General features: G+C 39.7%; 1 protein-coding gene across 14 annotated transcripts in view; it reads left to right on the forward strand.

Annotated features, from left to right (window-relative positions):
* The window catches only part of FHOD3 (formin homology 2 domain containing 3), a 373,808-nt gene that overhangs the window by 286,311 nt on the left and 69,880 nt on the right, over nucleotides 1-17,617 (forward strand). For 12 of the 14 annotated variants that reach the window (XM_062610938.1, XM_062610941.1, XM_062610937.1 and 9 more), the window contains 2 exons: nucleotides 9,606-9,740; nucleotides 13,117-13,167. In XM_062610938.1, coding sequence (XP_062466922.1) covers nucleotides 9,606-9,740; nucleotides 13,117-13,167 — 186 coding nt within the window. The remainder of the gene's footprint in view (nucleotides 1-9,605; nucleotides 9,741-13,116; nucleotides 13,168-17,617) is intronic. The other 2 variants (XM_062610948.1, XM_062610949.1) reach the window with 1 other exon arrangement.

The raw sequence follows: 17,617 nt of genomic DNA on the forward strand, positions 1-17,617 counted from the left end.
ACAAAATAAACAGCAACACACACAAAAACATACAAAAAGTGGGGGGGCAGGGGGGGACACAAACCACATCAACAGCAAAAAAGTAGTATTTAGAAGGATCAGAATACTCTTTTGAATCATGTAAGGTGCTAGTGATAGACGATAGGAAAATGTTACGGATACATGGAAGAAATTCTTGACAAGAGATTTGGACCATCAGAAATGAACTCAGTGTTACAACTTGAAAGTAGATGATGGCTTCAAAGGATGTCATGCTGAGTTTAAGGAGGAAAGGTAAAATTTTTTAGTTAAATAATTTAATATAATAACTTAATTAAATAATTTCCAGTTAGACCAGATGGGCTTTGGATTGTTTGTTCCTGACTTGGCCTCTAATTCATAAAAATGCCATCTCCCACCCTTTTTTTTTACAACTGAAGGCTTTTGCAGGATCCTTTCTCTATATTACAGTTAATTTTTATTCTTTATTATTATTGTTATTTCTACATGTTTACAGAACATACGTCTATATGTGCTTGTGTGTGTATGTATATGTTTGAGCCTACCTAATGCCTCACATTCTTTCCAGTCTACTACTCATTGTAGACTATTCCAGCATGCTTGTATTTGTAGCCATGAGGTATTGATTTAATCCCTTTTTTTCAAGTGGGTAATTACATTAAGTTTATCTTTGGATAAAGGCATTGTTTTTCATTTGCTCATCTTCTTAGAATAACTTGCCTCGGTTTGTCTCTCCTTATCTGAGTTACATTATTGCATAGTGAAACCATAATAAAAAACTCATTTCAACCTCTTTTACCTCATCAAATTAGATGCAAGATAAGCAAGGCTTTAAAGTATCCTGCTGCTTTTGAAGTTTTAGGTTTCCAAGCCCCTGCTATCTTAGGCTTCTGATTGCTGCTGCAGCAAAGAAACCCCAAAGTGGTCAAACATTGATCAAATGTTTGCTAAAGATCATTGGGCCTGTCCTGCAGGAGATTGATCTTTCTAGCCCTGCTCAAGTAAAGGAAGCAAGCTTTCATTGCAGCATGCACGTAAGTGTGTTGCTGCTTTGGAGCCAAAATGCTTGGCCTCACAGGATGAAGCTGAGCTGTAACATTCACAGGTTCGTGGAAAGTCAGGCCATAAGGGAGCTCTGTAATCAGCTGTTGTGGGTCTGACAGGCTAAATGAAAGACCTCGTACCTTCTTGTATTTTCAAGTGGCAGTTCATGGATTCTCCAGGAAAACATTCCTGTGTTCAACACCACTGCTAGAAAAAGATTTCGTATTTTGAGGCCAGTTTGTCTAGCAGCACCTTCGAGCCATTACACCTACTGCTGCTTTACTCTGTGAGACTGGAAAGAGCTCTACCTTTAACTATGAGACCTCTCATACGTTTCAAGTGTCTGAAAACTGTGCTCAGAGTTGAATTTTTTTCCTTCCTTCAGGTCACGTTTGCCGCTTTCCACCTCACATGATTAGAAATCTGCACTCTTGTTTAAATGTGCAGCTTGCTGTTCATGGTAGTTTAACTTACCAGGATTTCTGAATATTTGTATTTGGGGGATGTTACAGCCCAATGCTTTTTGTACATTAGTCTCTGAGATGAAATATGTGTGTATGCCACAGGCATGTTGCCTGCAGAATAGATGCAGTTCTTGAAAGTTAATCCATTTTACAGGTTCAGATGCCCTTTTGCATCAAGTCTTGGTCTTGTTCTTTCTGAGTACGCCGCCATTGCTGTTGTATAGTTCAGCAGGCTCTAATGGAGTGACTGCTTTGAAGGGCAGAAGACTGCTTTTATTTCATCGTCCTGAAAGACATGCATTGCAGAAATGCTACGCATAGATCAGCAGATAGTTTTTGCTCATTGGAGTAGGCTGTGTAGTGCATGACGCAATGCTTGGCACTAATTAGTAAGTGGAAAGTATTGTTGAAGTTTTCACAGTCTTTTTTTAACGGTGTTTCCCTTAGATTATGTAAACATTATTTCCTACCTCCTCATGGTAAAAATTTACATGGATTCAAACACAAAAAATAGTTAAAAGTGGGGAGGAAGACACTTGATAAGAAGCAGATGCATATACATGGTTAGCTCCAAGGTGTGTTTTCTGGTTTCAGTAAACGATTACAGTTATCCAAGCCTCTGCAGAAAGATTCCTGTCTTTTATCATGCAGGGAACGGCTTCAGATGCAGTTCCTGGTACTGTTTATCTGACCTTCGAGAATGAAGAGGAAGGAAGAAGCATCATTTAGAGCAATGCCCAGCAAAATGATTCATGCTCCACTCAGTTACCCTGACAGGCCTTTCAAACCTCTTGGCTGCATTTTGCTTATGTAAACAAGAGGTAGAACTTAGGTGGAAAGAAGCAGTGTGGTTGACATTTTGATGTTCATACTTTTAAAACCTTCTTTGGCTCAGATCAGTAGGGAATCCAAAAGCAGTATAATTGAGTGCAAAGTAACTAGACTTTATTCTTTGAAATCCACATAATGTATATATTTCTGATTGTACAGCAGAAGAAAAGGCTTACTTGACTGTTCCTTGGTTTCTAAATTCAGCTTCAGCCTTTTGCCAACTTCTTGCAATACTGTTGTGTTCTCTCATTTGTCTGGGTCCCCTGTGGAGAGGCATGTTTCTGAAGTGCATATTGCAGCCTTAGGAATCCTGCTGAAGTAGGGCAAATTGCAGGGCACTTTCTGTTCAGCTCTTCATTGGGAGAGAAGAAAAAGGGGTATTGGTTTTCTCATATGTCTCTGCTTGTGGAAGTTGTTCCTAAGGCATAAGAAGGATAACCCAGTCCTCCTGTTTTCAACTGCTAAAGACTGCTTTACTGCATAAACACACTGCTCACACTCTTTATGACTTAAATCACTAATTAACTCTCTCCCAGTTCCTAAAGAAGAAATAAAAAATCTCAGTTTCTTAGCCTCATAAATTTTGGCAACAAAGGGGAAGAGCAAGACATGGCTACAGCACACCAGGGAGGAAGAATTTTTCTGTACCTACAAGTTGTTTCTTTGCCTAGGGGAAGAAGGTATTTTAAGACTCTTCCATATTTCCATGGCTTGTGCTCACACATAGACTATTTCTGTTTAGCTGAAGATTGTCTTCTCAGACTCTGAATATAAGATGGTCACTCAAATTGAAAGCTCCAGCCTGGGGCTGTCTGTAGCTGGACAGCAATCTCATTACTTGCAAAGCTTCACACCCCCTCATAGTGTGTTTTCGGTGGTGAAGTGTATGCATTGGTGGTCATGGCCATAGTTAGAGGAGACCCTGAAGGGGTCTAACTTCTAAGGTAAGAGCTCATGAATTCAGCACCAGCTTTAATTCATTCTGTTGACAGAAAAAAAAGTCCTGCTGGTGTTTGCCGAGTTATATTTCTTCAAATGCATTTGCCAGGAGACAGAGTTCCCAGTGGGCATAATAGTCAAACAGTAGTGCACTTAGCCTTGGTAGAAAAGCTATCTTCTCAGGGCACTGTGTGCCAAGGGAGCAGGATTTCATGGTCACCATTCTCTTACTCTAGCTATTAAATCAAACACCAGAAAGTTCGGCCTGCAAAGATCCACTTCTGGGTCCTCATGGCCAGTCACTGTGAATTTAGTGTCCAGCACTGGCTGGTCCCTCTGGGCTCTCATACCAGAGACAGTGGCCATTTTTAGTTGTAGTGAATGCCAAGCACACCTTTTACTCTGAATGACATAATGAGGAAGAATAGCTTAGATAATGGTGGCCCAGGGCAAAAGCCTCAACTTTACTGCTGAGATTTTTAGAGAAGCGACCTCAGGAATTGCTCGATGATTTACTTTTTGGGAAGCAGTGCTGGCTTACACTGGCTTAGCTGCTTGTTGAACTACTGTGCAAACAGTATTCTTGATTGCATATATTTCAACAGAAAGCTTAACCTTATTATGGTTTCTGATTGCAACATGTTGCTGGCTGAACATGCAGTGTGCAGTGCTGATGCTCAGGGGACGCCTTAGCCTTGGTTCCATGGGCAGGCTCTGCAAGCCACTTCCAGGTGAACTGTGATTCATATGAGCATGAGAAGCTGTGGGTTGGAGAAAGACAGGAACACAGCGCGAAACCTGTACACATAATGCTGTGAGAGGAGTGTGTATGTGGGAAGTCCTCAGGCATTGCCCTGGCTCTGCACAGCTCTGCCCCACTATAAGCTTTATTTTGTGTAGCCCCTCAGGCCAGTTAAAAGTCTAACATTAATCAGTCTTCTCTTGGTCATTCTCAAGTTTCTTTCTCAAAGGAAGCATTAGTCAGTAGTTTTATCTCTCAGTTTTGTGTTTATTTTTGAGAGAAGTTTTGTAAAGATTCCTCAAGTAATGTTTAGTCTGTTTGCAAAATCTTATATCAACACGCTTTTGAATTTGCCGTGTCACATAGGGAGACATAACACACAGAGTTTCTTTAACTGTGAAAAGCAATATGGCTCTTGGCAACTTTGCCTCCTCTTTTGTCTCTTTCTAAGTTTGAAAGTGGATTTATTTTGTTAAAGCCAAGAGACATTTAGAGTTACTTAAGGCCTGAGTAGGAACTGCTGACTGTTGTTCCTTCTCTGTAGCATTCCTATGACTGAAGGGGCAGGAGCACTTTGGAAAAATGGGCAATTAAGGTTATTAATGGTTCTGACCCTTGCAATATTAAAGAAAATCCTGAATATTAACCTTATGACCTAAAGGGATTTCCTCTCATAAGTCATGCTAATTTTTTTATAGCTCCTAAAAATATTCATTTGTATTTTGTATTCTTGCTATAGATATCCATTTCATAGAATCATAGAATAGTTAGGGTTGGAAGGGACCTTAAGATCATCTAGTTCCAACCCCCCTGCCATGGGCAGGGACACCTCACACTAAACCATCTCACCCAAGGCTTCGTCCAACCTGGTCTTGAACACTGCCAGGGACGGAGCATTCACAGCCTCCCTTGGCAACCTATTCCAGTGCCTCACCACCCTAACAGGAAAGAATTGCCTCCTTCTATGCAATCTAAACTTCCCCTGTTTAAGTTTCCACGCAGCCTTCTCTTCTCCAGGCTGAACAGCCCCAACTTCCTCAGCCTGTCTTCATACAGGAGGTGCTCCAGTCCCCTGATCATCCTCGTGGCCCTCCTCTGGACTTGTTCCAACAGTTCCATGTCCTTTTTATGTTGAGGACACCAGAAGTGCACACAATACTCCAGGTGAGGTCTCACAAGAGCAGAGTAGAGGGGCAGGATCACCTCCTTCGACCTGCTGGACACACTCCTTTTGATGCAGCCCAGGATACGGTTGGCTTTCTGAGCTGCGAGCACACGCTGCCGGCTCATATTCATTTTCTCATCAACCAACACCCCCAAGTCCTTCTCCACAGGGCTGCTCTGAATCTCTTCTCTGCCCAACCTGCAAACTTTAAAAATTCGAGGAAAGCACAGCAACAAAAGAAGAGTATTTCAGAGTTAACATGGATGAAGAACGTTTGAATTTGATGATTACAATTTTGCTGAACAAAGTGGCTTTGAGTAAGATGATATATTTTCTTCCATTTCTACAAGATCAGAGTAATTCAGGTCACACATTCTCCATCACATTATATAGTCTGTGACGGGTGTATTGCCAGAAAGCTACAAACACTTGCAAAAAAGTGCAACATATTTTGTGTCTCCCTGATCTTGTGCTTTTAATAATGATTACTAATTCACTGCTGTGTTAAATGCATTAGATGAGGTTAGCTGAATTTTGATTGAGAAATGTCTTGGCCTACAATCAATGTTTTGGCTTCCCCCCAGGTCCTAATGCCATGGTGTGGAACTATATTCACAAATCTCCAGAATTAGACATGTTCTTCTCATGTGTTTTCTTTCTGGAATGAGTGTAATAACATAGCTTGTTTGGCATTTTCTGGTTTTAACAGCAGGCAGAAGAAAGCTTTTTTTAATATTTTTATATTAACAGTCCATTGTTAATAGCTTTGTGTTCTCTGCAAGACTAAAAATAGTAGTCAGAGTAATCATCCTTCTGGATTGTATTTGTGGAATTGAACAAATGGCTGATATTACCAGCTGGTAACATATGACACCAGCATTAAAATGCTGGCATGTATTAGCTGTAATGCAGTCTTGTGAATGATAACTCTATTATGTTTTCATTGAGCATACTCTTTTCTGTTAAAATTTCTTACCAGCTTTGATTCAATGCCAGATTTTTTTTTTTAGCCTTTTCATTGCTTACCCATTGTAAAATGCAGCCTGTGGCAATAAGACTTAAATATTCCTGAGGTCTGAAGGTACTGTCACTTTTAACAGCATCAAAACACCAAAATTATCTGAAGGCTCAGGTCAGGCCTTCCCACCAGCTGATTTGGCCAGTCCCACTGCCATTTGCAATTCAAGTATGAGTTCAGCAAAGAGGAATGTTTAAGCATTATTGCCAGGGGAATAAAAAGACAAAAAATCAGATTTTGAAGGCAAACCAAACATAGACAAATCCCTTTTCAAATTGTTTAGAGTATTGAAAGAACACCTCTTACCACTTGCTTTTCATTTTGGCTGTTTTACAGGTTTGAAAGTGACACTGTTTCCTCCAGATTTAGTTTATACACAAGTAGAAAATTAAGGATAGAATTTGCTAGATACTGAAATCTGCTCATTTACATGTGCAGTTCACATTAAAAAGAGTATTGATGCACCCAAATACCAGTTGAGTTAGAGTCTGATAGTAACAGTGAAGCTGTGAGTTTATGAGGTTTCGCAAAGCAGTCTCAGCAGTTGGTGTGAGGTGAGGTCTTCACCAAGGGGAGATGTGTCCGGTCGCATGGGCAGGGTCTAACCGCTAAGCAAGCACTAACTCAGCAATAGAAGTTCTGTTTCTGTGCCTGTCCTTTTCTAAACGTGACTGAAAACCTGACTGACTATTGGTGTTCTAAGAAGTCAGTGCCACACAAGGATTCAGTTCTGTCTGTTCAATTATGACTGGTTTTAACAGAACTTTCTTGCAGCTTTGAATGTTAGTTCTGACCATTTCATGCAGTAAACTGTTGTATACAATTTGGCAGTCCAGAACTGTGGTCAAAGTAGTTGGATCATGTATGTGTGTGCCCGCTGCACTATAGCTTGTAACTCAGCTGAAATATGGTTTCATAAAGTAACCAGTGGGAAATACCAAGTTTTACCGAATTATTATTGGTTTGATTAGTTCCCAAGAGGTGGCAAACTAATATGGTGCATGGATATTTATTTCAGTTTCTTAGACATCGGCTTGTTTTCTGGCTATGTGGCTGTGGAAATTTCATTTAGATAGTGAGGCTGCTGTTCATACATCTGCAAATTTTAGCCAAGTGAGCAATGTTAGCCAAACGGCTAGATCACACCTCCAAACAAGGTGGTTTGGCACATGGAGACATTATACTACTGGTCAGGTTAGAATCCTGTCTGCAGGATTGACCTGCACATCTCCATGTGGTTCCCCTGTAATCCCTTGGATAAGAATGTGTATTTACTGTGGAACTCCAGAAAGCTTAGCCAGAGCTGAAGGTTTCCAACCTGCTAGATGCTGTGCAGAATTGAAGTCACTCTTTTGGTCTCTCAGCATCACCCCATCCTTCCCCTTAATTTTCCTTCAGGTTTTATTATGTCATAACTTCCTTTGACTCCAGATGGAGCTTGCAGACTTCAGGTAAGCTGGATAGGATGGGTCAGGATGGATAGGAAGTTAAATAAACAGAACAGGTATGAGGGGCCTTCTTTCTGCCATCTCTTCTAGTTTATTCTCAAGAGTCTTCATGTGAAGGCACTATCTAGTTTTCCCCTTCCAAGAGCAATTTCTGATGATATATTCAACCTTATGGATGCGGATTTTCATGCTACCACAGGGATGGAGCGCTAGTGTTTGACTCTTAAGTACAGCAGTGCTACTGTTTCTGCCAAGAGCTTTCTCTTGCAACATGCACTAAAAGGTCAAAAGTTAAAATAAATGTAAAATATGTTCAAGGGAATATTCACCACACGTACTTGACTGTCGGGGCTTCAGGATTTTTTTTTTCTTGCTTTTCTTAGTGCTGAGACTTATTATGGATTTTTATGGGTTTGAGTGTGATCCAGCATTGATACTGTAGCTCTGGAGGAGTGCCAGAAGGGAGGCTTACAGAATATCAAGTTTTATACCATCTTATGTAATGTTTATGCGGGTGGGATATGACATATTGAAATTCAGTTTATTGAAATTATTGAAATTATATTCATACTGCCTTACTGCCAGTGGGGCTGAAATAGCTATGTTCTGTGGCATTCCTGCTTGCACAGACATAGACACTCAGGAAAGACAGGTTTGCATTAATGTTTTTGTCTTCTCCAGCACTTATTTTCGCTGGTGAACTGGTGCCATTACACTAAGTGACTACATTGTGCAGTCATAGGCATGTAAATAAATAAGGGAAAGGGTCTGAATTCTTAAAAATAACAAAAAATTATTCAGGTTTGTGTTGCTGGTTTGGGAACCTTCCTTTAGACTGGATTTAGTTTATTTTCAGAAAAGGCAATATTTCTCTTATTAATCCTTTCATTGCAAAACTCATGTTACAACAATGCACAGAAACCGCTCTGCATGAGATTGATTTTATCAATCTAATTCAATCAGTGTGGATACATTTACATCTGTATAAAGCTACCCTGTACAATGCAGTTTGTTCCTGTCTAAGAGACAGAAAGAAAGACATGTTTACTCTGAGGTCACTTAGTTGCCATGTGAGAGCTTGGTGGTACAATACCACCATGTTTGGGGAAAGAGAGAAGCCACTCTCCTAGCCAAAGTGCTTGCAGTAAAAAGTCAAGACCAAACTGTAAGTGAATAAAAATGTAGCTTTTTAAAAGTGTATTTGCTACTTGAAGCTATTTAATCTCAAAGAAAAAAATAATCTACGTATTTGAGAAGCCTTTACTATAAAGGCTACCATTTCTGACCAAAATAAAGTTCCACTTTTTTTTGACTGGGCATTTACTCATCTTCTCTCATGCATCTTAACAGCCTCCTGAACAGCAGCTGGAAGTCTGATATACATTGCTGATAGGAACATTGAGCCTTTTTCATTATAGTTGTCTACCAGGGAGCATCCAGTTTATAGTTATGGTCGGAGGACTGCATAGAAACTACCTTTTCAGACTAATTCTTGCTCAGCTGTAACACAGGTGGCAGTAAACTTTCTGTTCGGTGTGGACAGAATTGAGTGGGTCTAAATGGCAAAAAAAAACCACAGAAATATAGGCTAGACAGCAGATTAGCCTTTCTTTTAGCTTTTCAGTTAATGGCATTACACTACACAGTAAGAAAAAATAATGAGACAATATTGCAGTTGAAATAGGCTGAAGAATTCTTACATGTACTTTATTTGTTTGTCAGAAATTTAGCAATTTAAGAAACCTACCCGATCTGTCATTCTTAAGCTCACCACAGTATCTCAAATCAGTTCAAAAGAAGACACTTAGCCAGTGCTTTGAAGCATCCAGACATAAATATTGCTATGTCATTCTGTTGGTTGGGATTATGTTACGTGCTGAATAATTGCTACTAATTTTTTGGCAGTATAATCAATAAAAGTGACACTGAGAAATCCGATCTTCCTTCTCTACAGGCCAGCTTTGGGTGGTCTTCTTACATCATCTTTTCGGCTGCACCAGGAGTCCTTGGCAGCAGAAAGAGAAAGACGACGCAAGGAGAGAGAAGAAAGGTTGCAAAGGATAGAACGTGAAGAAAGAAACAAGTTCAAGTAGGAACCAAATTTGCTGTCAGTCTGTTGCTTTAATGTGTGATGGATTTTAAATCATTGAGACATCCAATTGGAAAATTATTGAATTGATGAATAGTTTGTGTGTCCCTTTAGATACCTTTCTTGATCTAAGTATCTTTAAGAACTGATACACTGAACACATTATGATAAACCAGCATTTAGTAAACCAGCAATTTCTTTGAGGACAGCTTTGTGTTTGCCAGTTATACTATGTGGGTATCTGCAGACGCCAGGTTTTATTAGCTAGGGTACTCCTCAGAGTAAATCTCAGTGAGGCACAGGGTTTGAAGACAAAAGAGTGGGAGAAAGGTATCTAAAAGGGAGGAAGGGACAACACTGAGCCAACTTTTTGGGTTCTGCAAAGTAAAACTGTTTTGCTGTCTTGGGATGTATGGTAGTGCTTTTAAACTACTTTTTCTCACTTTTCTGAACATGCATCTTTTCTTCCTGGAAACAGCAACTGATGGAAGGCAGTTATCAAAATCATTGCTCAAGTTGTGGCCAGACGAAGGCCCCAGCTGAATATAGGATTCTCCATTTTCACATCTGAGAATACGTTGTGTGCTGTGGAATCCCAGGGTATGCTGCCTGAGGATAGTAAGAGACAAGCCCGCTCCTCCTGATAAATCCGTGCCTGAAAATCCCTTCACAGCCATTAACAAAGACTACTGTGGGCTTAGGATAGATAAGGAGCCTGTACCTGAAGTAGTTCGCCTACTGCCTGAAGAGTGTACACTAAGAAAACAGTTTGTTTCCTTATAAACAGGGTGGAAAGTAAACATAGAACAGATAATGTAGTAATCTAAAGAATGGTAGGATAAATGTTTTGTAGCCTCAGAGTTGGTATTTATGGAAAACATGGCACTGGGTTTCATTTGAGCTTCCTTATTAGTATGCAGGATTATTTTCACTGTAATCATCTCTTTGGTAAGAAATGGTCTGTGTCATAGTGAATTTGGAAAAAGGAATAACTTACTAGTGGTTGGTTGGTTGGCTGCTTGAAGGAGATACTCTCCTGGCTCCAGAAGATAGCTAGTTTAGAAGAAAATGAGAGGCAGAGGGAAGGTGGGAGAGCACCATAATAGGATCTTTGGCAGCCAACAGCTGCCCATGTTCTCCTGAAACAAACAATCAGGTCTCAGTCTTAAAGGCTCTTCCAAAAAATCTCCCTCTAAGTGGTATCATCAGGCTGCAGCAGTGTGCCATGGACAGCCAAGATGATCTTTCAGAAAGGAAACTTCCAGACCAAAAAAGCCACCAGGACATTTGGCAGCTTGACCTGTTTGAATAACAGATCTGCACATTTCACTGGAGATTGGGTACAGTAGTTGTTGTGTCACTAAAAGAGATCCCTTAAAGTCAGGAAAAAAAAAAATTTAAATATACAGCTTCATACCATTACTCCCGAGTCAGAAAACGGTTAACTAAATTTCATTACTGTGTTGCATATTTAAGATGACAGTTTTTCAATGCTCAGTGTTTTCATCTTCTACATTTGAGTTACATGGTCACCCAAACTTATAACTTGCATTTGAGTAGAAGGTCTCTAAAGTCACTAAACTTCACAGACAGACAGCATCCCACAGTTGATTAAACCGTCTGGCAAGAGGAGGAAAAGCCACAGCAGTCATGGGCAGTTTTGCAAGAGTTCTTGGGATTACAGTACCGTATCATAAGTCTGGCTAGAAACCCAGTCTCTGAAGATGTATTTTTTGATTAAAAATAGCACTTGCAATTCACAGCCTTAAAACTCGTGAGCAGTACTGGATTTACCCTCATGACTCATTTGTTATCTCATTCTTTCCAACTCTGCCTCAAGAACATTGCTCTAGTTTCTGGCACCATTATGGACAAACTGAAGATACTTTAAAGGAGAGCATCACCAGTTGTGAAAGAGCTTGGGTTCAGGAGAGGTATCAAAAAGCTTTATAAGCTATTACTAGCAAAAGGAATGCTTTACATAATGAGCATTCTTCTCAGTAAAAGGACCATTTTACCTGCTGCATGTATAGAGCAGTATGCCCTAAAATACAGGCATTCTTCTTCAGCTGTAGGGAAGGGTGAAAGCTGTCAAAGGGAAAGAGTAATGTTAAAATATGCCTGCTGAAAAATTCCTAGATTTTTTTTTTCCTTGGAGTTATTCCCATAGCTATTGTAATTCCAAAGAATACTCTGAAAATATGATAGAAGTATAACCAGGTCAGGGATTTAAAGAATGTGGAGGTAGCCTGAAACAGTAATATATGTTCCTTATTGTCGGACTTTTGAAGAGCACTTGCAAGCAGATGTTTGATATCTATTGGTATGGTAGATGAAAAGTAATTCCTTTGATGACAGAATCTAAAAAGAAAAAACAGTGTTTTATTCATAAATGGAATACTTCTGAAAATCTTTCTGGTACTCTTAGGTTACAGTCTGGAAGAATCTAACAAATAAGGTGAAAATCTCATCAGTTTTGTCTATCAGATTCAACAAAATATTAAAAATACATTGTAAAGAACTATCTTGCTGTGATATTGAGGGAGGCTGAATGTTCACGGGATTCTGCTGTGCTCTGAGTTAAATTTGCATCCACATTTGTGGATTTGACAGGCCTGCCTGAGATCACAGGGCTCAGGCTTCTGAAAAGTTGACCTGGCAAAAGTCAAATATATGAATTACTTGAGGAGCTGAGAGAAGGGCACCTCCTCCCAGAGATGCAGGGATGCTTGTATCTGAAAATCAGGGTGAAAAATAAAGACGTGACAGGTTGTTACCTGTCCAGTGATCCTGCATACACCTTGTAAGAGCAAAGAATTGTCCTACTCTGTAATGCCAGTCCACTGTCCCGTTTCCAGCTACGGTGACTAAAACACACTGAGGAAAGGTACATTAGAAAGAGGCTGATACAGTGTGCTCCCTGCCTTGGTCTGGCTTGCCAAGTGCTGCGGTCACTGTTTTGGGGCATTCTAGATAGAGCAGATGAGGACTGGTTTAATAGCCACTAATGCCTGCTCATCATGTATTTAATTAATTTTATTATGGAGTAATAGTAACCCTAGTAACTTTCAATTACTAGGGTTCAAAATGTACTTCAAGTTCTTCACTTTTGGTGTTTTGTTTTATTTATAGTGATGTGTAAAGATCTTCTGAACTACATATTTGGTGTACACATACCTGTGAATTATGCATGGATAAGTATATGCACACACTTTTCAGCCTATTTTACAAAAACAAGCTAATCATTTTTATCAGCAATAGTCTTCATTGTTTCTGACCGGCTTCTTTGTATTGATCTGTTTCTCCTACTGTACTTATACTTCTGTTAGCTTATTCTGCTGGTTTCCTCTGCAATTTACTGCAATTCTGTTTCTAGCCGCGATTATTTAGACAAAAGAGAAGAACTAAGACAAGCAAGAGAAGAGAGGTTTGTATATAATGCATCCATCCTTCCCTTTGGTTGTTTGCACTTTCTGTAGTCTTTACTGTGGAGCTGTCATGTATTTGCATTTTTAACTCTGCATGCACAGAATGCTTTTATTCCAAAAGACTTCTGTAAGAAAGTAGTTGTTTCATTAAAGTTCTTCATTAAAGAGAAAAATTAAGTCCAGCTGTAAGCACAGCAATAAATGAAGAGCAGTGGGACTGGAGTGCATAAGAATGATTGACGATCTATCTTTTATCTATTTGTGTGGGAAAAAAAAAGCTTACTCCATTTGCCTCAGAAATTGGCCAAAATTTAGTATAGTTATAAATTGAATAAGCATGTCTTTCTCACCCAGTGGATCCCAAGCTTTCTGGAGGGTCAGAAAAGGCAGCTGAGGATAAAGGAAATTAGGGTCACAAGCATTGCAAAACTGCAGTCACAGGCTGATGGAAATGGTTTTGACCCTCTCCCAGCATATTTTTATCTTTCAGGGCCAATTTTTCTTTGCCAAACTCTCTAAACATCACTGAGTCAATTGCAAAGCTTAGCAGTGTTTATCATTGGGGTATTGTTTTAGTTTTATTTAAATAGCGTATTTAAAGGGACTGAGGGTTTGGGGTATTCTTTTCCTTTTATTAAATTTTATTAAATGGTTTAAAAACTCTGGACTAGACTGGAAGCTATGTGCTTATGAAAGCACATTTTTCAAGGAATACTTGACAAAAGACCTTTGCCTTTCAGTAGCTTCATCTCTACCTCCATTAGTAATTGCACCCTGGAGGGAGCTCTTGTTTTTACCTGGAAAGTATGCGCGTTACTGAATAAACAGTAGATGAAAATCGTCCGGATTGCTTCAGTTCTGCTTTTATGGTTCTCTAGAGATTTTTCTCTGGAGATACTTTTGGATTACAAAGAACTGGAATTGCATTATCAAAGTATGAGAGCAGCCATCTCAGAAATCATTGTGTTGCTACGTTTTGGGTTTGGGTGATTTTTCAGTTTGTGTTTTTTGGGGAGGCTTTTTTTGTTGGTTTGTTGGTGGTTTATTTGTTTTGGGTTTTTTTTGTTTGGGATTTTTTTCTTCCTTTTTTTTTTTTTCCTAAAAAATCCTCATACAGGAGGCAGTTGGTTTCTGTCCACTGAAGTCTGATATGTTGTGGCTGAAGTAGCTAATATTAGAAAATGACTTTGAAATCTCTTGACAATAAGTGGATGGGCTTTCCTTTGTCCTTCCAGCCAAAACAATTACAAACAGTTTAGAACATTTTCTGAAATGAAACGCGTCCGAGCATGTAAGCATCATACTCAGATCATAGCAGAGTAAAAGCTTTTACAGCAAACATGCTTGTCAGCATCATTTGAAACAAATGAGAAGCAAGCTCTCCAGCACTTTCCAGTTACAAGGGAACATGCCAAGTAAACTGGAGTACTTTTGAGGAGGTGTTCACCAGCAAGACATCACTGCTGTGCAATCCGAAGCAATTTCACTGGTCAGTAGGAACATGTCTTTATCCTTAGGGTTCTTTTGAATTTCAGTTCTTCCTCAGAAAGCGGAAAGACACATTTGCTTTGACAGCACATATATATTGGAGAAACCTTCTTCAAGTTGCAGAAGTCTTGCACGTATCGTCCATTACATTGGCCTTCTGCAACTATCTTTTTAACACACACCTTTGCACAAGTGAAATTTCATTTCTTATAGCAAGTTGCATGTTGACTTAAGAGAATGTATGGACTATAAAAAAAAACGCTACAGCCAAAGTCCTAAAAACCTAGTTAAAATCTGGATTGCACATTTCCTGTGAATCAGTTTGTAAAAGTGGAAGGAGATGCTATTGAGCACATAGGAGCATTCTGTGTGCTATTGCATCACCCTGGAGCTCCAGAATAGAGGAATCCACTTTCCTGGTGGCTCTGGAGTGGTCGTGATATGAGGGAGAAAGATTCTTGCAGTTTCAAAGGGTCTGAGTGTAACTCAGCAGCATTCTTTCCACATGTTCTTGGCATTCAAGGATTTGAGGCCATTTTTACTTCGCTTGGTTGGGTGTTTTCCTTTGGTAATTTAAAAATAAGCTCAAGAAAGGTGAGCTCCCAAGCTCTCCATAGTGTGATTCGCAGCTCAGATGCTCTAGGCCCTGTGACTTTGTCTGTAAATAAACACTATGAATCACCTTCAGGGTATTCCTCAGAGACCTGGAGATCTCACAATGATATCTTCATCTACTTGAAGATGATAAGTGGAATGCTGTGTTCATGAGGTATACCAAATGGATAGCCCACAGACTTCCAGCTTTTCTAGAGAAGAATCAGCGTAGCTGTGATGATGTTGACAGATTTCTAAGATTTAAAGGATCATGGCAGTATATACACAGGCAATGTGTCAATCCTGTAGTGGAGGAACTACATCCACAGTACAGCAGTGGGATGGTAGCTCATCCTTTCAACTCCTTCAGGTTTTGCTCTTCATGAGACCTTGTGTATTTGATGCTGGCATTCATTCATTGTTAGAGAAATCAGGCAGAAACAAAAAGTAACCTAAATAAATGTCATTTATCAAGTGTGAAATGTTAATAAATGATTCTTCAATTGTTTTTATTTCTTGGCTACACTGCTATGTTTGCTTATTAGTCTGTCCATTTGATAACTAGTGTTGCTGATGTGCTGCTATGAGAGTTGCTGTTCTGGTTCCCTTTTTTCGTTCACTATAATGAACAGATATATTTTGAGAAGGCACATCTTGATGATAGACTTCTGCTTTACTGGTTGGCTGTACAGCATACAGCTACAGAAGCTAAAATGTTAAAGCAGATTAAAAAGAGCTGAGGACTATAAAACATTGTAGCTCCCCCTGTTATGGAAGGATCCGTCCAGATTTCTGTTGGCAAACTGGAAAACCTTCCTCAGCGGCAGCCAGCTGGTCTGTACCTGTTGGAGCTAAGTGATTGATTTGAATGTCTCTTTATGAGTCTGAAGTCCCATCTGCTCTACCTGGGGCGGGGGGGGAAGGCACAATACTTAAGTGACCAATGTTAAAAGAAAGACTGGCTTCATGAACTGTAACACTAAGCTGATGCCAGTGAAAGGCGTTCTCCTCTACTGAAAAGGCAAGAAATCATTCTCGAGAATTGGCTTCATGTTAGAACTGTAAACAGTTCCTATTTTATAACCATACAAGTATGTGGCTTGTTATATTTTCATCCAGAGTCTGTAGGGGTTCTTTTCCTTGCCGAATTTGTTCAAAGCCTGTGCATACCTCTGGAGGAATAAAAGAAAATGAGTTTGTTCTTCATTATTGCTGTTTGCAATAAAGCAAATTGCCTCTGAAAACACAAGGAGTGCTCTTCAAAGACACGTTTCTACGCTCTGTATGGATGTTTGCAAGCATGCATGTGTGTGTGGCTGCCATATGCACTAAGCATGTTTGCTACCACATGTGGCTGACTTCTCCCTGCCTGCTTTTAATGCACCCTCGTACACTAATCTGGGCTGTCAATGAGGCAGAAGGGGGGAGGAGTGGTGTTCCCTGTTACAAAGTGTTTACAATGGTGGGTTATAGGAGGATGACCACAGTGTTTTGGGGACATAAGCAGTAGCCTTGATTAACCTGTTTAACAGTTCACTTGTGGGTAACACAAACAGTCTAAAGCCCGATCCAGCTGTAGTCATGAATTTATTCTTTAGCAAATAATGGTGGATAAAATTAGCAGACATCTGGAAGAGGCACATATTTCGAAGTTATTTTGGTCGAAATGTATAAAGCACACTATGAAGAATATGATTGGTAGCTGGTCTTAATAAACAGTTAGTGAGTTCTGCCTGCCTAAAATGCAAAACAGATGTATCTTTGTTCTTTTAAAGTGACTTTGATGAATAAACTACATGTGACGTCAGGTACAAGCTATTGGATGTCTGAGTCCGGCAGAGAAATTTTTTAGAATAAAAAAAAAAAAAAAAAGAAAACTTTCCATTGTAGACTCTGGAGAGAACAAAGTGAATTCCAGTGCATTGCTCTCAGAGCAAATAGAAGCAGGTTCAGAGACTTTAGATAGTCAATCCAAACATTTATTATTGGTATTATTTTCAGGGAGATCTGTTTTTGTCTGCTGCACTGAACTGTTTCCCTCTCCTTGCAGCAAGTCTCAGACTTTGTCTATTTGCATCGGTATTAAGGGGCTCTGGCTTTGGAGGTTTTTTTTTCTTTTGCCCTTTTTTGGTTTTTGGGTTTTTTTTTTTTTCTTCCTTCTTTTGGATTTTATTCCCTCCCGTTTTGTTTTGGGAAAGGGAGGGCTGGGAGGAGGAGGAGGAGGAGGGTGAAGGAGGAGGGTGAAAAGGAGGACTGGCAAATGCTTCCAAAAGGAGAAGGACTGTGCAGACACAATACTATATCTAAAGGCTCTTTAACTCTGCTGGGTTTTGCTTTTGTTTTGTCATGAGCAATTCAACATTTTTC

This window comes from Pezoporus occidentalis, unplaced genomic scaffold (genome assembly GCF_034315485.1).
Source record: "Pezoporus occidentalis ecotype Australia unplaced genomic scaffold, CSIRO_AGI_Poc_V1 ctg15, whole genome shotgun sequence".
Classification (NCBI taxonomy): Eukaryota; Metazoa; Chordata; class Aves; order Psittaciformes; family Psittacidae; genus Pezoporus; species Pezoporus occidentalis.